We start from the raw sequence: 21,019 nt of genomic DNA, 5'->3' as shown, positions 1-21,019 counted from the left end.
ATCTCTAACTCTCAAGGTTTTTGACTAGGGTTTTCTCTTAGAAGCACGCCTCAACTTTTGTGGGTAATGTGGGTATAAATAGTGTAGGCATAGAAAATGTGTATTAGAATTGACAGTCTGGCAAAACAAAATGTCTCGTGGGTATCTCACGGGAAGGCCTTACCCAGAGATACTTGCAAGACACAGTTGTTTCCATCCTATCCTGACCCTTTGCATTCCAACATGTGTAAGTCATAGGGGTCACTTTGCGGGACGCTTAGTTGTGAGATACCCGCGAAAACTCTTCAGTCTTCAATTGCTGGAGTCTTCACACTCTCTCTTTCTATCACACAACCCTCACAATCAAATCCCACAATAAATACAGAGTACAAAAGATTGAATAAAAATACAATCAAATATGGCACAGAATTAAAGCCAACAAAACACATAGTTATAAATTTCAACTTTACAACTTCAATCTCATCGCTCTACCCATGGGTCTGAGGCGGATGGCGATGTGGGTCTAAGGCTGATCGATGGCTTGGGACGACGTGGGTCTGAGAGAGTAACGTTGAGAGAGTGAGCTTGAGAGAGATGAGCTTCAAATGAGATGAGAGTGAATGAGTGACATTGAGAGAGTGAGCAAGTCGTATTATTTTAATCCTCGGCTGGAATAATTTTTTTTTTTTTTTTAGCTCTTGGCTACAGTGCACATCTATAGATAGATGTGCACTGTAGTAATGAAGTTAAAAAAAAAAAAAAAAAAAAAAAAAAAAAAAAAAAAAAAGATTTAGCTCCACTGCTGGATAGTGGTTTTTTGTGTTTTGGTGGAGTTAAAATAGCTATATAGCTATTTAGCTTCACCACTGCAAGTGCTCTTAGGGTTATTTTGGAAGGAAATGTAACTTTTTCAGAAATTTCATTAATATGACAATGCAAGACCCCTCCTCAAAGTTGTTTGAAAAAAGTCCAAACCCCAGATTGAAGTGGTGAAAAGTATGTTATTTATTAATACCAAACTATTTTGTTGAATAAATCTTGGTGCAACAAAATCATTCATAATTTATTTTACATCGGTTAAGATGGTATATATATAATTTATACATAGAAGAAAAAGTAGTGTAGCAATGCGTAACTATATAAAAATATGGTTGGCACCCATCGCATTGTCACTTCAACAAGTTTTTATTTTTTATTTTTATAAAAAACTATGTTCTTAACATTTTTGTATATTATTTTAGCTTTGCAACTTTTTTTTTTTCTTTTTTTGGATACAAAGAACTTTGCAACGTATTAACACAATAAGTTATAACTTGTGTAAAATTATTTTTACATGGTCTTGCTAATAACACTACTTTTATCCAATGTTATGAATTTCGTTCCGTTCCGATTGAAATGGATGGAAAATACTCTATTGGCAAATAAACCAGAATGTTAACCCTCCTTATTTCACTTGGAGAAAATTCCAAGCCATTTTGGATCATTTCGGGTGTTTTGGATCATTTTAGTAAATAATAGCCAAAATTCAAGTTTCGATTGGCATGAAGTTTGGACTTTTAAAAAAGAATTCTTAAGACCTTAACAAATTTGTACACTTAAAAACCTAAAAATAATAAAAAAATCAAATTAAAAAAAAAAAAAAGACGCTACAACTTTTAAATAAAAAAACTGATGATGAGGCTATAATGCATGATGACTTTAAAAAAAAAAAAAAAATTATAACAATAATGCATGATGAGTTTATTTTTGGTGAGAATAATGCACGACGAGTTACTATTGAGGAAATTGAGGGCGAATGTAAAGGAAAACAAAATATAAATAAAAGAAGGATCATGCTAATGAGTGCCTTTAAAGTATTAGTTAATAATCCATTTTAGAAAAAAATTTGACACTACTTTTATGGGAAATGAAAAAAATTCTCAAAATATTAATTGCTTTCTTAAATGGATTATTGATCAATATCCTAAAGACACTTGTTAGAATTTTCCATAATAGAAATGATATAGATTGATGAGAAGATATTTAACAATGAGAAGTCGATAGTTGGGAGGGTCAGAGACTTGGAAGATATGTGTGGAGTAGAAAAATCAAGATAAAAAACTAAAATAAAAGAAATAATATAGATTGATGAGAAGATATTTAACAATTAATGAGAAGTGGATGGGTTGGAGGGGCAGAGACTTGGAAGATGTGTGTGGAGGAGAAATATCAAAAGAAAAAAATTTAGATAAATATGAGATGAAAGTGAAACAGGTGGGTGGGAAAAAAAAAAAGAATAAATGTGTTGGAGATGGAGTTAGCTTAGGCAACGTGCTAGCCGAAAATATTAAAGCCCCTGCTGAGCCTTAATTTCAATTGTTTCATTGTTGCATAGCCTTAAATTAGTATTTTAATTAAAATAATAATAATTTTAATGAATTGATTAGGCCAATTTTAAAATAATAAGTTTTATAAATTTATTAAAAATAATAATTTTTATGTTCATTGTTGCATAGCCTTAATTAGTATTTTAATTAATATAATAATAATTTTAATGAATTGATTAGGCCAATTTTAAAATAATAAGTTTTATAAAATTTATTAAAAATAATAATTTTTATGAGCTTTTTCTAAGGTAATAAATATGAAATATATTTGGAATTCGTATTTAAATGAGTGGATTGATCTTATATTTGGGCAGGTATTCCAATTTTGTGAGAAATTATTTTTATTTTATTTTTTTTGTATCATTGCACTCTGTTATTTTTTGTATCATTGCACTGTTATTTGGTGTTAACTGTGTTGAATTAGGACATTCAAGTATAAGCAACAAGGTAAAGAGGCCATATTGGAAAATAATGGATTCTTTTATGTAACCTATATGGCTCTTCAATTTTTCTGTTTCTTAAAGATAAAGATGTTAAACCTGTGCCATAATGGCTCTTCAATTTTTCTGTTTCTTACTTGTGTTCTTTTTGTTTTCCTCTTTTGGACCAAAAAAAGGTACAACAACGCACTACACAAGACCATCAAGTTGTGTTTCTATCTGTCTATTGTACAATTTTATTTTATTTTCTCCTTGGCATCTAGATTTGTTGTCATCTCTAGCTATTTTTGTAGTTAGAATGGTAGCTTAATTTGATGCGAAGCATCCCTTTTATATATTCAACAAAATAATAAAAATAAACCTAAGATTTCTTTAAATCTCATTTTCAATAGTTTTTAGTGTGTTCAATTTAGCATTTTGTTATTTTGTTGAAAGTGAACAATTTTTTTTTTCAATTGTAGCCCAATAAAATAAATTGTAGTCTAAAAAAACAATATCATGAAAATTTTTTAATAACCTAAGTTTAAGATCAATTGCATCATTACAATTGACCATTCCTATGCGTAAACGTGGGTTATATACTATTATGTATTTATAGCCAAAGTTTAGAGAAAATGTAATTAGATTTTAATTGGATTCTCAGTTTTGTGTCACGTGTCTTATATAATTTTTAATTTCATGCCAAGTAAATTATTGAATGTAGAAATCAAAGAGTCCAAATTTAATTAGATTCTAAATTGGAGTCCAATTTTCCATCACGTGTCCATCTAAGTTTTTAATTTTTGTGGCGAGTGAATTATTAGATGTAAAAACAAAAGAATCTAAAACCAATTAAATTCTAAATCATATATATATATATATAAATGAGAAACCATTACATATTTTAGAAATGTATGGTTTAAAAAAAGTGTAAGTTAATACCATGTATAATTTGAACATCTTCTCAAAAAAATGTATAATTTAAATTGTATAATTGTGATTGTGTTTAACTGCACCCATGCATTTGCACAGGACTACACACTAGTTGGTAATAATGAAGGAAAAAAATTGAAATAAAAAAATATGCAAAGAGTTACAAATTAGTGCAAATCTGCTTTCATTTTCTTTTAGAAAGAAAATGGTAGAGGTGGAGACGCATTTGAATTGACAACCGGTGTTTGGAGTTCGCCATTGATAATGGATCCTATTGCTAAAGATTGAAAGTGAAAGAGGAGGAAGGGGGAATATTTGGGTTTTACCGTGAATGATTAGAACTTTTTATGAGAAATATTACAATTTTTTTTTAATGTTTTTACTAGTGGATTCATGACATGGCATAATCTTAGCCTTTTATTTTAAGTGGATGGTGAGGATTTAAAAAACTCTACATGGTAGAATATCTTAGGAACTCTAGAAGATTTTAATCCAAAGTTGACATAGATGAGGGCCCTTCAGTTGCAACCAGTTATGGGATTAGAACTTCTGAACTTGGAAGCATCCTGACTATCATAATCTTCAAGAATGGTGAGGGAAAATAAAAGACAAAAAACAAAACAAAATAAATAAATAAAATTATAGGTGCTGTTCCACAATTTACCTAGACTACCAGCATAGAGAAATTCTTTTAGAGGATGTAAGTAAAGACTAAAGACTAAAGAACGCGTTTACTGGAATAAATAAGCTGTTTCTGGTGCTTGTTCCTTTTCTTTTAGCTTCTGATGTCCCAAGTTTGGATACATTGCTCCCATAATAAAGTCATATTCCTCCTGTGTAGTTATTAGATGCAGCTATTGTAAAAAAAATTCTATATAACTGTGAATAAATTTTAACAAGTATAGTAAAAGTACAATCATACAAGAACATAAAGATTTACATGGAAATCCTTTTTTTTTATATGAAAAAATCAAGAGACAATTTTCACTTACTCTCCTTTTCAAGTGAAAGAGATTTTTTTCTTTTCACACTGCTATCTTTTTCACTGTATATCTTTCACAATTTTTTCTTACTCTCTTTATTTTCTAGGGTCTGGTTAATGTGTGCCCTAAGGGCACACATTAAGTTTTCTATTTTTAGAAATATCTTTTCAGAAATTGAAAAAGTTGTCATTACTTTTTCAATTCTCAAAAATTTTTTTTCTAAAAGTAAAAATTAATGTATACCCTAAAGACATACATTAATAAAATCCTATTTCCTATCCTCTTTGCTTGCTCTCACTCGTTCAGTTCTTCATTACTGCACCGGTCCTCACACTCTGGGACTTCACGCTTTCACTCTTCTCCAAATGGCCGAATGGCCTTGGTTTATATTTCTTCACCCTTTTCTTCTTTTCTTCCTTTCACACTCTTCATATCAAATCACAATAAATACAAGCCACTTACTTTGACTTTACTTCAACCAAAATCTCTTCCTTCAGCTCTCATCGGCCGAATGGCCTTTGCTTGTTTCTTTTCTTTTTTCTTTAGCATGTCCAACACACTTCGGGTCACTTCTCATCTAGAAGTCAGACTTCTCACAAGTCATAGAGTGACATGCTCATTAAATGAGCTCTTAAAAAAGCATGTGGGCTGGACCTATGGTGCAGTGCACCCAACAGCTGTATGATCAGACTTCGGTTTTTTTTATGGAAAATCAGACTTCGGTTATACTTAGAACATGTACTTACCGATATATATACTTGTTATTCGAATGTCTATCTTACAGTTTTCTTCTCGTATGTGATTATATAATTTGGACAGTATTGGCTTATGTTTCTTTGTATTATTATTGAAGCCCCTTTATGAGTGGCAGTGTGAGTCTGTGCGTGTATGTTATTATCTACATATTTAATTGGGAGATATTGGGTACAATTTCAAATTTTTCAGTAGAATTTGTGATTTTCATCATAATTTGCAATATTGCAATTATTGAATCAATCAGGTGGGAATAGCTTGACTTAATAGTTGACCTCCAAGTGTCTTAAAGGTCTCCCATTTCACACCCTCTTTTGAAGAAGAAAAAAAAAAATATATATATATATATATATATATATACACATATATATTCTGAACTTTATTGTCTTACTACTTTTATCTCCCATGATCTCTCTCTAGCATATTTAACAATTTTACACCATTTTGGACACCGTATATTTTTGCCTTCAAAAGTTAGGTTTGTTTATCCAAAGAATTCAAGATGTTCTTCATTCGACTTCTCCTTGCTTCAGCTGTCACGTTTTGCTTCACAAGTTTTGTTTTTGGAGCCAATGACACTGTATTGGTACATGATGAAAGTATGTTCTCACTGTCTCTCACACACACAGTTGTGTATATGATAGCTTGAGTTTCTTTTTTCTTTTCTATTTTCTATAAAATCTTTGTTTCCATTTGGATGTAATGGAACTCAAATTTGGTAGAAAATATTCACAAGTATGATTGATTTGATATTCTTTTTAACCTTACTTATATGTGGTTTTTTTTTTTTTTTTTGGTGGTGATAACGCTTCACAGTACAAGCTTTACGTGATATAGCGAAGACTTTGGGGAAGAAGGACTGGAATTTCAATGTAGATCCATGCAGTGCACCATCTGTATGGGTCAAAAATTTAGATGATGATGCTGTTAACTGCAGTTGCAGTATCAACAATACCACCGGCTGCCATGTTGTCAGCATGTATGCTCTCTCTCTCTCTCTCTCTCTTTTTATCTTTTTTTTTTTTTTTTGCAGAATGCTCTCTCTCTCTCTCTCTCTCATACGTACATTCACCAAACATTTATCTGCCAAACCATTGAAGTACTGTGTTACTGCCAAAATATGAAACCATTATAGCCCGTTTGGATGGAAGTGAGGAAGGGGAGAGAGCAAAGAGGAGGAGAGTGAGGTTGACAAAAAAATTGAATAAACTAATTTTGTGCTAAATCTACTCTACTCCCCTTCCCCTCTTCAATCCAAACGAACCATTAGAGTTGCACGCGTGGTCGGATGAATTTATTTCTTCCAAAAATAGAACTATGCATATAAAACTATGATTTTTAACCTCATCCAAAATAAATAACTAAACGTGATTTTTAACAATTAAACATTTTATTTCGGTACTAATCTATTTTGACATATGGATTTGAACCATATAAATATATATATATATATATATATATAATATTTCATATTTTATTACTATAGAAAAAAATTCATAAAAGTTATTATTTTTAATGCATTTATAAAAATTATTATTTTAAAATTGACCTAATCAATTCATTTAAATTATTATTATTTTAATTAAAGTACTAATTAAGCTTATGCAACAAAGAAACAACTGAAACAAGACTCGGCGGTTTCAGCTAGCATGCCACCCAAACCAACTCCATCTCTAACACTTTTTTTTCCCACCTACCTGTTTCACTTTTTTATCGTATTTATTTAATTTTTTTTCTTGATGTTTCTCCTCCACACGCATCTTCCAAGTCTCTTACCCTTCCACTTATCCACTTCTCATTTTTAAATATCTTCTCATCTATATCATTTCTTTCATTTTATGTTTTGTTTTTCTTTATGTTCATCCCCAACCCAGGCCAGTACTTGTACCAGGCAAGACTCGTACCTCATTTTTCACTCTCAGTTTCCTCATTAGCAACTTGCCATGCATTATGGTCTCATCCTTTGCTTTTTTTATGTGTCTAGATTTGTTTAGGTTTTAAGAATTTTTTTTTTAGTCCAACCTTCATGCGCCAATCAAATATTGCATTTTGGCTGTTATTTACTAAAACACCCAAAACGATCCAAGATGGCTTGGAATTTTCTCCGAGGTGAAATGGAGGGAGGTGGGGGGGTTTACCATTCCGATTTGTTTATTGGTACGGTATTTTCCATCTATTTCAGTCGAAACAGAACAAAATTCATAACATTGGATAAAAATAGTGTTATTAGTGATACCATGTAAAAGTGATGTTACATGAGTTATAATTTATTATCTTATTAAGTTGCAAAGTTCTTCATATCTTTTTTTAAAAAAAAGTTGCAAAGCTAAAATAATATACAACAATTTTAAGAACATAATTTATAAAAAATAAAATAAAAACTTGTTGAAATGACGATGTGATGGTTACCAACCTTATTTTTATATAGTTACCATTGCTATTCTACTTTTTTTTTTTTCCTGTGTATAAATTATATATATACCATCTCAGAAGCGGAACTAGAATTTTATGAATGAGGGGCAAAATAATAATAAATATAAAATTGAACTAATTTATTAGTATCATACAAGAAATATGAACAACTGGACGGTTAATCATATTTCTTTTGAAAATTTTAGGTAAATTTAGGGCTAAAAATCTAATATTTAAGAAGTTTGGGGGCCAACTATATATTTTTTGAAAAATTTAAGAAACTTTAGGGGTAATTTTATAAAATTAGAAAAGTTTGGGGGGACCATGACCCTCCACCCTTCCAAGTGAGTCCACCCTTGTACTATCTTAATCGATGTAAAATAAATTGCGAATGATTTTGTTGCACTAAAATTTATTCAACAAAATAGTCTGATATTCATGAGTAACACACTTTTTCACCACTCCAATTAGGAGTTTGGACTTTGTCAAATTTACATCCAATAGAAAAAAAAAAAAAAATATATATATATATATATATATATTGAATTGAGTTATGGTGATTAGTTTCAATCAAGCCTTCTTTTAAAAAAAAAAAAAAAAAAAAAAAAAAAAAAAAAAAAAAAAAAAAAAAAAAAAAAAAAAAAAAAAAAAAAAAAAAAAAGAGGGTCAGTGGACAAACTTTATATCCGTTCACAAATTATACAAAGCTTGCTTAGCAAAAGGAAAAGCCTAAAACGGAAACATTAAATATTTTACTTCTTGAGGGAAAAAGGTCAAAAAACTAATATTGAATTGGTAGATCTAGGTGGAGTTTTGATACAGATTATTCAGTGCACGCCTACGTTTGCATTTAAAAACAGTGGGTCCTGTATACTGTTTACGGGACCCACAAACTACTTTTTTTCAACAAAAAGAACTTTAAAATTGAGTCTTACAATACTGTTTACACATTGAAAAGTATGATGATGGGGCTGTCAATATTGATAATTTTTCAGTGAGTCATAAGTTAAAAGTTGTACAAAGCATGTCTTGTCCTTGAATATGAGGAATAATATTAAGAACCGCACTATTCGTTTCATTTTCATTTACTGTCCCATTTCTCTTTTTCTAACGCGTCGTGCTATTGTTCCCTATAAGAATTCATTATTTGACAAGATTTTATTTCTCCGAAATTAAAGGTATATGACCGTGTTGGTTTGATGTCTCCATCAACTATTGCAACTTGCAATATATCTTTGAGCGTTAGCATTAGGGTGTAAGTTTTTCTTTTAGCATCTATTAACAATAAGGGTACATTTAGTAGACTGTAATAGGTACTATAATGTAATAGTTATTCTTAGAATTTAACTATTCAGTAATTTAGTTATATTTTTATTAAAAGATATAGTTATTCCTTATGAATAGCTATTCTTTAAAATAAGAAATATCTATTCATCTCTAAAAATGTTGTAATATAAATTCCTTAGTAGGTATATTAATCTCTAAAATTAATATATTTTCAAATAAACAAACTTTCCATATGCACATAACAATTATGAAAATAAAAAATCATAAAAAGATATCTAATCTCTATTTCAAATTTTTTAATATATATATATATATATATATATATTTTAGGATATATAATTATATAAGTAAGATATTTTCTAAAATATATCTTAAGTTTGATTTAAAATGTTTTCATTCCACCGTATTCATTGTAATATCTATTCCTATGTAATTACCGTTCCAGTCTATCAAATGTACCCTAAAAGCACTAGCATCTAGGGATGCAATATACATATATATATATATATATATATATATATTACATCTTCAAACACCACTTTATTTGGTTTACCAACTTATTTCACAACTCACCATATGTCCCAGTTTTTTATTTTTATATACAACCCAATAAAATAATATAAACTATATAATAAAATAAGAAAAAGTACACCTCTCTCTCTTTCCTCCTAGTCTCTTTTTCTCTTCATCCACAATCACAACCACCACACCCCAACCACAAATATAACTAACCACCACACCCACGATCAAAATTAGCCGCCTCCACCACAACTAAAAATCAACTAGTATCCACAATTAGTATCCATCCAAAAATCAATCCCATTAAAAAAAATAAATAATTAAAAAAAACACACACACACACACACACACTAAACTAAACTAAACCAAACCATAGCACAACAACCACCACCCACATAGCCCATCACCACCTAAAATCCAACAACACCGCCACGGCCACCACCAACATCAACAACAACCACTGCCAAATCCATACCCACAAACCCAAATTAAAAAAACAAAAAAACAAAAACAAAAACCAAATCAAAACCACAATGCACAACCACCAACCACAAAAAAACACAACCACCACCACCACCACCAAACCCACCATTGCAATCTACCACCACATAGATCGGACTCCACCACCTCAAGATCCACCAAAACCTAAACCCATACATCCACAACCCACCCCCACCACGGATCATGCCCACCACGACCCCACACCCATCGACAACCCACAACCCGAAACCCTCCACTGCCAAGGCCAATCTACAACTACCCACCCAAGACCGATTCAAAGCCCACCCACCCAAACCGATTTGAAGCCACCCAAAACAACCAACCAAAATTTTGAGACAGATAGAGAAAGAGGCAGGTGTCATCGTGAGAGGAAGAGAGGAAGAGAGGAGAAAAGAAAGAAGAGAAAGCAGTCAAAAAGTGAGAGGAAGAGAGAGAGTGTGAGTGATGAGGAGAGGCATAAAACATGATGAAGAGAGAGAAAGATGAGATATTTATGAATAAAATAATATATATTTTTTACAACCTAAGCTGCAGTTGGTTCTCATATATGACAACTAACTGTTCACAAATGGTTAAAAAAAATTTAAAACCTATCCCCAGATGTAGCTTCTTTTTGCCTTGTTGGTTGCTAAAATAGTAACTGGGGGGATTTTACACCCTCAATGCTAGTGCTCTAAGGTTGTATATATACAATCCTACTGTTAATGGATTGTAAAAATACAAACACATATTTTAAAAGAGTGGGAGAGGAAGAGAAGAATTGAGGGAAGAGAGAGATGGGAGAGAATTGATTTGTTTATATTATTTGTTGGTATAATTTATATTATTTTAATGAGTTGTACGTAAAAATAGAAACTGGAGTATTGGGTGAGTTGTAAAATAGGATGGTAAAATAGATAAACTAAGTTTTGAGGATATATAATAGACTTTTTTTTTTTTTTTTTTACATTCTTGGATGCTAATGTTCTTAGCTATTTATTAGAAGGCAAAACAATAGAATACTACTACTCAATTATATATGCCTTTTTCTCCCAATATATATATATATATATATATATGTGCCTACGTAGTTGTCAAAAATATGTGAATATAGTTGTTAAAATTGAATTAATATTATGAATCGATTTTTAATTTTTTGTATAGTATATTATATCGTATCATGTATAGTAAAATACACAAACACTTACTAGTTTTTTTTTTTTTTTTTTAATTATAGATATACATAATATTAAATATAATATCTATGTTTATTATAAATTTGAAATATATTTAACTTATAACCAATTTAATAATCAGTTATGTAATAATATTTAAGAAAACTAACTAAGTTAATCAAATTAACATATGTTTATAAGATATACATTCAAATGGATTAAACTCAAAAGTAATAATACATGTTATATATGAGTCAAAATAATAATTACTTTTCATCATCTTGCCTAATCAACTTCATCTAAGTCAATGTTATCATCATGCTCATCATCTTGCAAAACTATTTATTCATTAACATTTTCTTCATCATCATCAACATTTACTATCTCTTTTCTTGCTTTTTTATTCTTTATATTTCTTCTTGGCATTCTTGCTTCTTAGACTTATAACAATAATAATAAAAATTTTAATTTAATACATTATTCATAGCATAGAAAAGAAATTTCTAAATATGAAAATGAATTGTCAAGTATATAGCTCAAATTTTGTAGGAGAAAGAGAAGAGGGGGGAATTAATAGAAAAACCTCATTTTAAACTCACATGTCAATGTATTGTATGATAGATACAATTAGTGATATGATACAATTCATATGATATGTACCTATGTATTATATGATTCATGAGCACTTCCATTACAATGCAAAATCTTGTGTACACCATACAGTAAGCATCATACGATACTAACAACTATGAGTGGAGACATAATTTGTAACTTTGTATGTGAAAAAACTCACAATTCCTCCTCTTGAATCAACTGCTGATTAGTGTTGGTAACGTAGCTAGTTGAGTTATAAGGTTTAAACAATAATAACTTTACTTAATAATAAAATCATTTAATAATTGTTACTTTCCACTTCATATTCATCAATCACCATTGGTAGTACCAATAAGCTGAGCTACAAAACTCTTGACCTATCATAACTTTACTTAATAGAATCATTTAATAGTATCAACTTTTCATTTCAAATCAAATTAATATAGAATTTTTCTTATTAATTAATCATAGAAATAAAATAAACTTATTTACCTTAAATGTGGCATGTGAGACAGCAAAATAGTGATGGTTTTGTTGGTGACTAGTTGGAGAGAGAGATGTATGATGGAACTATGTGAAGTTTTTTTTTTTTTTTTTTTTTTTTTTTTTTTTTTTAATAATGGAAATACTTTTTTAAGTTAGAGAGAAATAGAATAAAAAAGGTATATGAGTGTCTTATTCTTCTTCTTCTTTTTGGTGGGGGGGGGGGGGGGAGGGGGAGATGGAGTTCAAATCATAGATATGGGTGGTGGCAAAGGATGTTATTACTGCCGGACTATCATTTGAACCCTCTTCTTTTTATAATCATACACTCACCACTTTACTTGGGAAAATGGGTATGAGATACAATTTTGTTTTAGATAGAGGCGAGGGAAAATGATACAAAAATATTTATGGTTTTCTTGGTCATATTTGTAAATTAGCAAATATGACCCACAATCTCAACCAATCACAGCCACCAGTAAGGCTGCCCACTTCCATCCTATACCTTCATATTTTTATCAACTCCAATTGCTAAAACGCCATCAATTCTTGAAAAGTGGGTTGTCTTGATGGGCAAATCACACAACAATTTAGTGGATTTGACCATATTCCAACATATCTTCTTTTGTATGATCTCCCATTAGGAGAAAAAATCCCAACTCAAAAAAGTTTTAAGTACTCAAAATGATTTTTAGTAGAAAACATTTTTGGGAAAAACTCTTTATTTTCTAGTGTTTGACTATGTTCATGAGAATGTTCTGGAACGCAAATTTGGCAATTGGCTTGTACGAAAAACCAAAAAATATTCTATATATTTTTTTATATAATATTAAATTACAACTTTGATTCACCACTTTAAAATATTAGTACCTAACATACAAAATCATCCTAAAAAGTAGGAAAATCAAAATGAAATTATTTAAAATTACACTAACAAGTACAATCAAAATAAGAGTGCAATAACCAAAAAGATAATAATAATAATAAAAACTATCAACTAAACTTCTTTTTATATATAAAAAATAACCTAAAAAACAAAGTACACCCTCTAAGTTTTACTGAAATTTATTTCAGTCCTCTGATTTTACTTTCATTCAATTGAGTCCTCTAAGTTTCAAAGTTATTTAATTTAGGCATTTTATCCAATTTAGTTTAACAAAATTGCCATTAAGTATGCAATAACTAATGAAAAAAAAATTTGAAAAAAAATTCTTACATAAAAAATCTATAAAATACTTTTATTAATTTTATATATATTTTCATGTGAAAATAATATTTTTTAAGGGCAATTTTTTTAAAAAATTGATAGAAGGCTTGAATTAAATAAATTTGAAATTTAGAGGATTCAATTGAGCGAAAGTAAAGTTATAAAATTAAAATGAATTGTAACCAAACTTAGACGGTGCAATTTGCATTTTAGCCTACAGGCTACTATCAACTTTTAATTTTAGGTGAGACCAAAACTACTCATTCATCGAATTACACTTTTGGTTGCATAATTACAAAACACTTGAAACCTTCCAAGGAACACTTGAAAATTTTTTTGCATGATTTAAAAAAAATTGGAAGCAATTCCCAAAGTTTTAAGTCATATTGTGATTGCTTTGAAGTTTTCTTGGGGTATCTTGGTCATTTCCATGGTGTCATTTTTTGTCATTTTAGGGGCATTTATGTCACATTCAAGATTTTAAAGATATTTTGTCATTTTGAAGTGTTCAAGGTTATTTTGATCAATCGGTAAGTTTGGGGGTGTTTCGGTCATTTTGGAGGTTTTAGGTTGGGGAGTGCATTGGTTGAGTTGAGAAATTCTTAACCAATTCATTACATGTGTGGAAACCAATCCAACCAACATGGGTCAAGTTTGGTTGGGTTGGGTTAGTGGGTTGTGCATACATATTTTATATACTTTACGCCTTGTAAAAAATTAGTCTTTCTTAATTATTTAAACACTTTTTTCAATAAATTGTTACAATTCATATATTATACTTAGATTATATCAAATTCACCAAAATTAATTCTTATAATACCAAAATCTATAAATTTAAAAATTAAAATAATGATATTAAAATAAACTTATATAAATAGCGGATTAAATGGGTTAAAAAACTATCCACTTAAACCTTACCCAACCTAAGACTCAAAATAGTATTCAAACCTGACCCAACCCACTAACCCATGAAAACCAAGTCAAGACATCAGGTTTAATTAGCTCTTTTTAGGTTGGTAGGCTTGAAGCACACCCCTAATTTTAAGTGTATATTTGTCATTATAGATGTTTCCAAAGTATTCTAGTCATTATAGAGGGTTTTGATCATTTTGAAAGTTGAGTGGCATTTTGGATGTAATGATGGTATTTTGAGTATTTTGGAAATGTCGGTGGATATTTTACCGTGGATATTTTGCCATTTTGAGGGTTTTAGAGGTGTTTTGGTTATTTTATAGGCCTCATTGTAGTTGATTGGGGGTTTTGAGGGTATTTGTATTATTTTGGAGATTTTTAAGAATATTTGTCAACTATGACCTTTGTTACACTTTTCACCCCTGACATTAAGTTTTCTGTTAACTTGGATAGAAAAATATAGTACCACGTAAAAAAACCTAATTGTCATTCTTCTCAATGTTTTAAAAACAATAAATAAATTACACTTTGCAACCCTAAACTATACTTCTGATTACACTTTAGACTTTAAATTTTGAATTTCCATCCAAGTTAACGGAAAACTTAACGATAGGTTGCAAAGTGTTACAAGGGTCATAGTTTAGGGAGCAAAATGTGCATTCAAAAAATTTAGGATGCAAAGTATAATATAGGGTATAGTTTAGAGTGGTAAAGTGTAAACTATCTCTTGACTTCTTTTCAAATTTTTTTAAGATTCTCTTTTCAAAAGTTTAACCATAGTTTTGTTATGCGGTTGTTACTCAACTCATCACTTTCACCGGTGAAAGTGATGAGTTGAGTAATGACCGCATAACAAAACTAAACACATGTGATTAAAATAATACTTTTCAAACTACAGAGAGACAATATAAAATTAGTCCTAACCAATAACCACAAGCTGGTAAATTGTTATTAACCCTTAAAAATATTATAAAATTTCAACCCCTTGGTCCCTTTTTGGTTTTGCCCTTAGTGGTAGGTGGCATCTTAGGGCCACCCCAATAGATACCTCTTGATAGTTACCTTGTGTGGGTGGGGTGGGGTGGGGGATTACACATATATGATAGAATAATCAAGCCTTGAAGAGTTATGAACACTTATGTTAACAATAAAAGAAAACAGTAGGTGCCCTATTTGTTTTGATAGTAACAATTTTTGGAAAATGAATAATTTTAAAAAAAGTTTTTTTCTAAAAAAACTATCTCATTTTCCTATATTTGGTAGCATTCTTAAAAAGAGCTGGGAAAATATCATTTTACTTTCCTTATTAAGCTTGGTGTAAAATAGAGTTGTTTTCTTTTTACAACTCAATCTCATGCCAAGCTAAATAAAAGAAAGTGGGGGGGGGGGGGGGAATTACACTTTACTACTCTAAACTATACATTTGATTATACTTTATATCCTAAACTTTTTAAATGCACATTTTGCATCCTACACTATGGCTCTTGTTACACTTTTCACCCCTGACATTAAGTTTTTTGTTAACTTGAATAGAAAAATATGACATCACATGAAAAGACCTAATTGTCATTCTTCTTAATTCTTTAAAAATAATAAATAAATTACACTTTATCACCCTAAACTATACTCCTGATTACACTTTGCTTTCTAAATTTTGAATTTCCATCCAAGTTAACAAAGAACTTAACGATAGGGTGCAAAGTGTTATAAGGATCATAGTTTAGGGAGCAAAATGTGCATTCAAAAAGTTTAGGGTGCAAAGTATAATATAGGGTACAGTTTAGGGTGGTAAAGTGTAAACTATCTCTTGACTTCTTTTCAAATTTTTGTAAGATTCTCTTTTCAAAAGTTTAACCATAGTTAGTATAAACATAGCCAATAAATTTAGAATAAAAAAGAAAAATTCTCCACCACCCACTGAAAAAAGAAAAAAAAAATGAAGTAAAACTCATATTTAATATTTTAAAATACACTTAAATTAAAATTTTAAAACAATGGTTTTTAATTTAAGGAAGATAGTTTGGAAACCTGCCTTTAAGTAAATGGCATGTTAGTGGACAATATTTTCAACATTAACTTAACAAAGTTTGGTTAAACAGATGTTAAGGGGGAAAATATTTTTCCCCTTTCTACCCAAAAAAAATTTCCCCTCCAGTAGGGTTATAAATGAGCAAAGCTTTGCCCAATTGTGCATGTTTGAAATTGGCTCGCTAGTAAAAGTCAAGAGTTCAAGATTGGCTCAAGCTTGAGAGAAGCCAAATTAATGTTTGAGCGTTAACTTTGGAAAAGCCCAGGAGTTTAAGCTTGGCGTTGCTTGACTTAATTAATTAGTCAAGCTAAGTTCAAGTTTAATGTCAAGGTCAAACTCAAGTCAAGCTTTTGGGCTTGAGATCAACAAAATTACATTGTGAAATGCTTAAATATCCAAAAACCAAGTAAACAAACCTAAGAAAATAGCATACTCATTTAATCATGTTTTTGGTCCCACATATGATTAATCATTGTTCAAATTACAACTTTACATTATTAAACCCGTCCATTCATCCTTATTTGTCTATAACTACAATTGTTCAAAATAGGATTTTTACATCTATGTAAGATGGTGAAGAACTAAAAAAAAGACTTGTTTATAACTATTAGGAATGATAAATAACTAATATGTTTCATATCTTTACATTATTTTTACATCTATGTAAGATGGTGAAGAACTAAAAAAAAGACTTGTTTATAACTATTAGGAATGATAAATAACTAATATATTTCATATCTTTACATTAAATGATGGATGAAAAAAAAGACTATCCCTGATCCACTTAAATTTATTTATTTATAATTAAAATATAACTAAAGTATAAAGTATTAAAGGCAAAACATGTTTTTCTACTGCTGGAAATACAGAGTTCTGAGAGCACAAAATCTCCCGGGCACTCTGCCACCAGAACTGGTGAACTTGCCGTATCTTGAACGTATGTAAGTACTAGTCAATAGCAAATAATTAACCTGTCTGTGTTTTTGTGGTTTTCATCTCTTATTTATAATTTGTGCCATCTCCTTATACAGTGACCTGACCCGTAACTACCTTAACGGCACAATCCCTCCAAAATGGGGCTCCTTCACAAGGCTTGTCAACATGTACTCTCTCTCTCTCTCTGTCCCTGTGTGTGTGTGTGTTTTTGTTTGTGACTTTCATATTGTTATTCATGGCTTCTTCTGTATTGCAGTTCTCTTCTTGGAAACCGGTTGACCGGTTCCATTCCCAAAGAGCTTGGAAATATCTCAACTCTCAAAAATTTGTGAGTTCTTACTCTTACTGCGCACCCCCACCATTTCACTCTGTTTCTATACAATGTATGATGCCCCCTTATTGATATTGAATTAGTTGAGTGAGTGTAGTGACTAGTGTGGATGTGTGATAATTCTCATGTCGGGGCAAATTTTGCCAAATAATAATCTTTTGATAATAATGATTTAAATTGGTACTGTTTTGAAATCATTTGGGTATTTAGCAAAACCCAATTTTGAAGTGTTGAAAAACACAATCGCTTAAAATTCAGTCAAGTCAGCTGAAATCGTGTTTTGAAAACACAATTTTTGTTGAAATTGTATCTCTAAAACTTTATTTTATATTAGAGGCTAGATTCTCAAATAACTCCAAAATGGTACCAATTTAAATAAATAATATTTAAAAAGTATTGTTTTACAAAATTTCTCCCCATTTTAGGCATGCTAAACTAGTCATTTTAAGGTATAGTGCAAATGTAGCTAGCATTTTTCCTCATATCGTTATACAATGTTTTGTTATAAAGGAATTCCAATTTGTTATCAACAGGACCCTTGAGTTCAATATGCTTTCTGGAAGTCTTCCTAAAGAGCTTGGGAACCTAATCAATATAGAAAGGCTGTAAGACCCTTCATTTGAATTACTATATTTTAAAAACTTATTGCATTATACTTTCTTTTTTTCTTTTGGTTGGCCTCCGTGGTAAGAATGCAAGATGTAAAAGTGTCATTATGATCAAGCAAAATTGATTTACATTAATTTATTTTTACTTGTATAAGCGTATTGATGCATATCTTTTTTAGCTTATTGGCTTTTCTAAATTGGTATTGTTATTGTCATAGACACTTTACTTCAAACTATTTTACTGGGGAGGTACCTGAAACGTTTGCAGGGTTAACGACAATGAAAGAGTTGTAAGTTTCAAGATCTTAAAAAAAAAAAAAAAAACTATCTTGAAGATTTTATGCATCTATTATACCTTCTAAATTCACATATTGCTCCTCCCCCCTATAATGCAGTCGGATTGGTGACAATAATTTTACTGGAAAGATACCCGATTTTATTCAGAATTGGACAAATCTCGAAAAACTGTGAGAATTTTGACTGTCTTCTTTTTATTTTTTTTTTAAGAAAAGAATTGAACTTGATGTATTATTTACTTATTAAATCAAAATTTCTTAACAACAGGGTGATTCAAGCAAGTGGTTTGAATGGGCCGATTCCTCTCCACATTGCTTTTTTGGAAAACTTAAGTGACTTGTCAGTGTTGCTTTATAAATCTGTAGCTATTTATTGTTTTATAGGCAACTGCATTTTCTTTTATTTTAACTTTTTACTCCTACTCAAATTTCGATATCTAGGAGAATTAGTGACTTAAGAGGACCTGAAGCAAATTTTCCGCCACTTCTTAATATGACAAAGATGAAAGTTCTGTGAGTTAGATGCTTCAATCAAGAGTATGATTTTATTATTGTTATTATTTTGCAACTCAATATAAAATATTTTGTTCTGTTTCAGGATACTAAGGAGTTGCAATATTACTGGGCAACTACCTGAATACCTTGGGAAGATGAATAAGCTGAAAACCTTGTCAGTATATAATTCTTTTTTACTTAATTGTTTGCTGTACATTTTTTTCCTATTATTTTAAGGGTCATGTAGGATAGGCTAAAGCAAATTATTGACTCTGCATTTTGACTGTCTGATGGTAGCAATTATCCAAAAGGCAGGTTACATGCATGTTTGCATGTGTGCACGCACGCTTGCAGACAGTTTTAAGTTTTAACTACCGACCATGGATATACATGAATGTATGGTAGCATAAGTACAAGACATCTATATACATGCTGATGGACTATAAATCCAAATGTCTTTCTCCTTTTTATTCCTTCTCAGAAAAGAGTACTATTTTTTTAGGAGAATAAGGAAAAGGTGAATCTGGTGATCAACCAGTCTGAGGTCACGAAAATGAAGAGAAAGGCTTCTATGGTAAAATCATATCAGGAACCCACAAGAAGTGACATCCTTGAGAATGGAAATAAAATTTTTCTTTAACTTAGTGAAGAAAAAGAAAAAGAGTTGTATCTTAAAACTTTTGAGATTCCTGTACCCCTGGAGCATTACCATGTAAGCAAATGATATCTGAATGCACATGTGGAACACAAGCTCACTGTTTTCTGTTTGTGTTTATCTAAGTCATGTGCATGTGCTATGTCTCATTCCATCTCAAATGAATTAGATGCTTGATACAAGTATGTTTACTCAATAGTTATTGTTGGTACATATTTTGTGAAGTGATATGCATGAGCAGGAAAATGACAAATTTGAATAGCCATTTTGGCTCAAAGTTACCACTGCACGTAAATCAAGTTCATTTTTATTTTCAGCTTCATTGAAAGAAAAAGGAAGAAGAATTTTTTGTTCTCATTTATTTAAAATCCAAATCATGCTCAAGTCTACAGTAGGATTTTTCCCCCCAACTTGCTTGAAAATTTTTTTTTTAAAAAAGAGATAATTTTTTATGTTCATTTATTTAATAACCAAATCAAGTACAAGTTTCCAATAAACACTTGTTTATGAGGTAGTTATGTAAATAAATAGTCTTTTAGTGTGTGTATTTTTTATTTTATTTATTTATATTTTTTCTTACGTTTCTTTCTATTGCAAACTTCAATATATTATTTGCATAATACAATTTTTCGAGTAAATGATTTGGATTTTTTTTCTTTTCTTTTTGGGAGAGTTTTCTGTTTCACTAAAATTTGATTATATAAGTTCTCTTGCAGAGACCTCAGTTTTAACAAACTAACTGGAGGAATTCCAAGCAGCTATGACGGTCTTCTAACAGGGATCGATTTCATGTAAGCGTTTTGAATTTAGATGTAGATTTCCTTACACTGAAGTAAAGGTAGCTGTCTAAGAAATTGTGTGAAAATGTTTGATTTTGTTCCATTCTGAACATACCAAGTAGCCACTATATCAATTTGATTAATTTTACAAATCCAAAATTTTGGCCTTAAAACATCTCGAGTAAGATAAACAAATTTTTTGCATTAAATTAAAATGCAATATGAATTTTGGGCCTAAAGTTGGCTATTGTGTGCCTAATCCAACAATAGGCTTCAAGGATAGAGTTGTCAAAAAGCCTTTAGAGTAAAATCTGGCCATCCATAAAATGATTACTGAAGTTAAATGTAGACCATTCTTGGGGTTCAAGTGATAGTCTAGTAGAGATGG

At 30.4% G+C, this 21,019-nt stretch overlaps 1 protein-coding gene across 3 annotated transcripts in view; it reads left to right on the top strand.

Moving 5' to 3' along the window:
• The first annotated feature begins 4,966 nt into the window (after positions 1-4,966).
• The window catches only part of LOC126695001 (probable leucine-rich repeat receptor-like serine/threonine-protein kinase At3g14840), a 29,876-nt gene continuing 13,823 nt past the window's right edge, over positions 4,967-21,019 (top strand). For all 3 annotated transcript variants that reach the window (XM_050391589.1, XM_050391590.1, XM_050391588.1), the window contains exons 1-13: positions 4,967-5,418; positions 5,967-6,032; positions 6,250-6,412; positions 17,401-17,472; positions 17,563-17,634; positions 17,724-17,795; positions 18,332-18,403; positions 18,625-18,696; positions 18,802-18,873; positions 18,971-19,042; positions 19,144-19,215; positions 19,301-19,372; positions 20,569-20,643. In XM_050391589.1, coding sequence (XP_050247546.1) covers positions 5,322-5,418; positions 5,967-6,032; positions 6,250-6,412; positions 17,401-17,472; positions 17,563-17,634; positions 17,724-17,795; positions 18,332-18,403; positions 18,625-18,696; positions 18,802-18,873; positions 18,971-19,042; positions 19,144-19,215; positions 19,301-19,372; positions 20,569-20,643 — 1,049 coding nt within the window. In that variant the 5' untranslated portion in view covers positions 4,967-5,321. The remainder of the gene's footprint in view (positions 5,419-5,966; positions 6,033-6,249; positions 6,413-17,400; positions 17,473-17,562; positions 17,635-17,723; positions 17,796-18,331; positions 18,404-18,624; positions 18,697-18,801; positions 18,874-18,970; positions 19,043-19,143; positions 19,216-19,300; positions 19,373-20,568; positions 20,644-21,019) is intronic.

The sequence above is a fragment of the Quercus robur genome, chromosome 8 (assembly GCF_932294415.1).
Source record: "Quercus robur chromosome 8, dhQueRobu3.1, whole genome shotgun sequence".
Classification (NCBI taxonomy): Eukaryota; Viridiplantae; Streptophyta; class Magnoliopsida; order Fagales; family Fagaceae; genus Quercus; species Quercus robur.
Note: the sequence above shows the minus strand (reverse complement) of the source record. Positions and strands in the feature narration are given on the sequence as shown.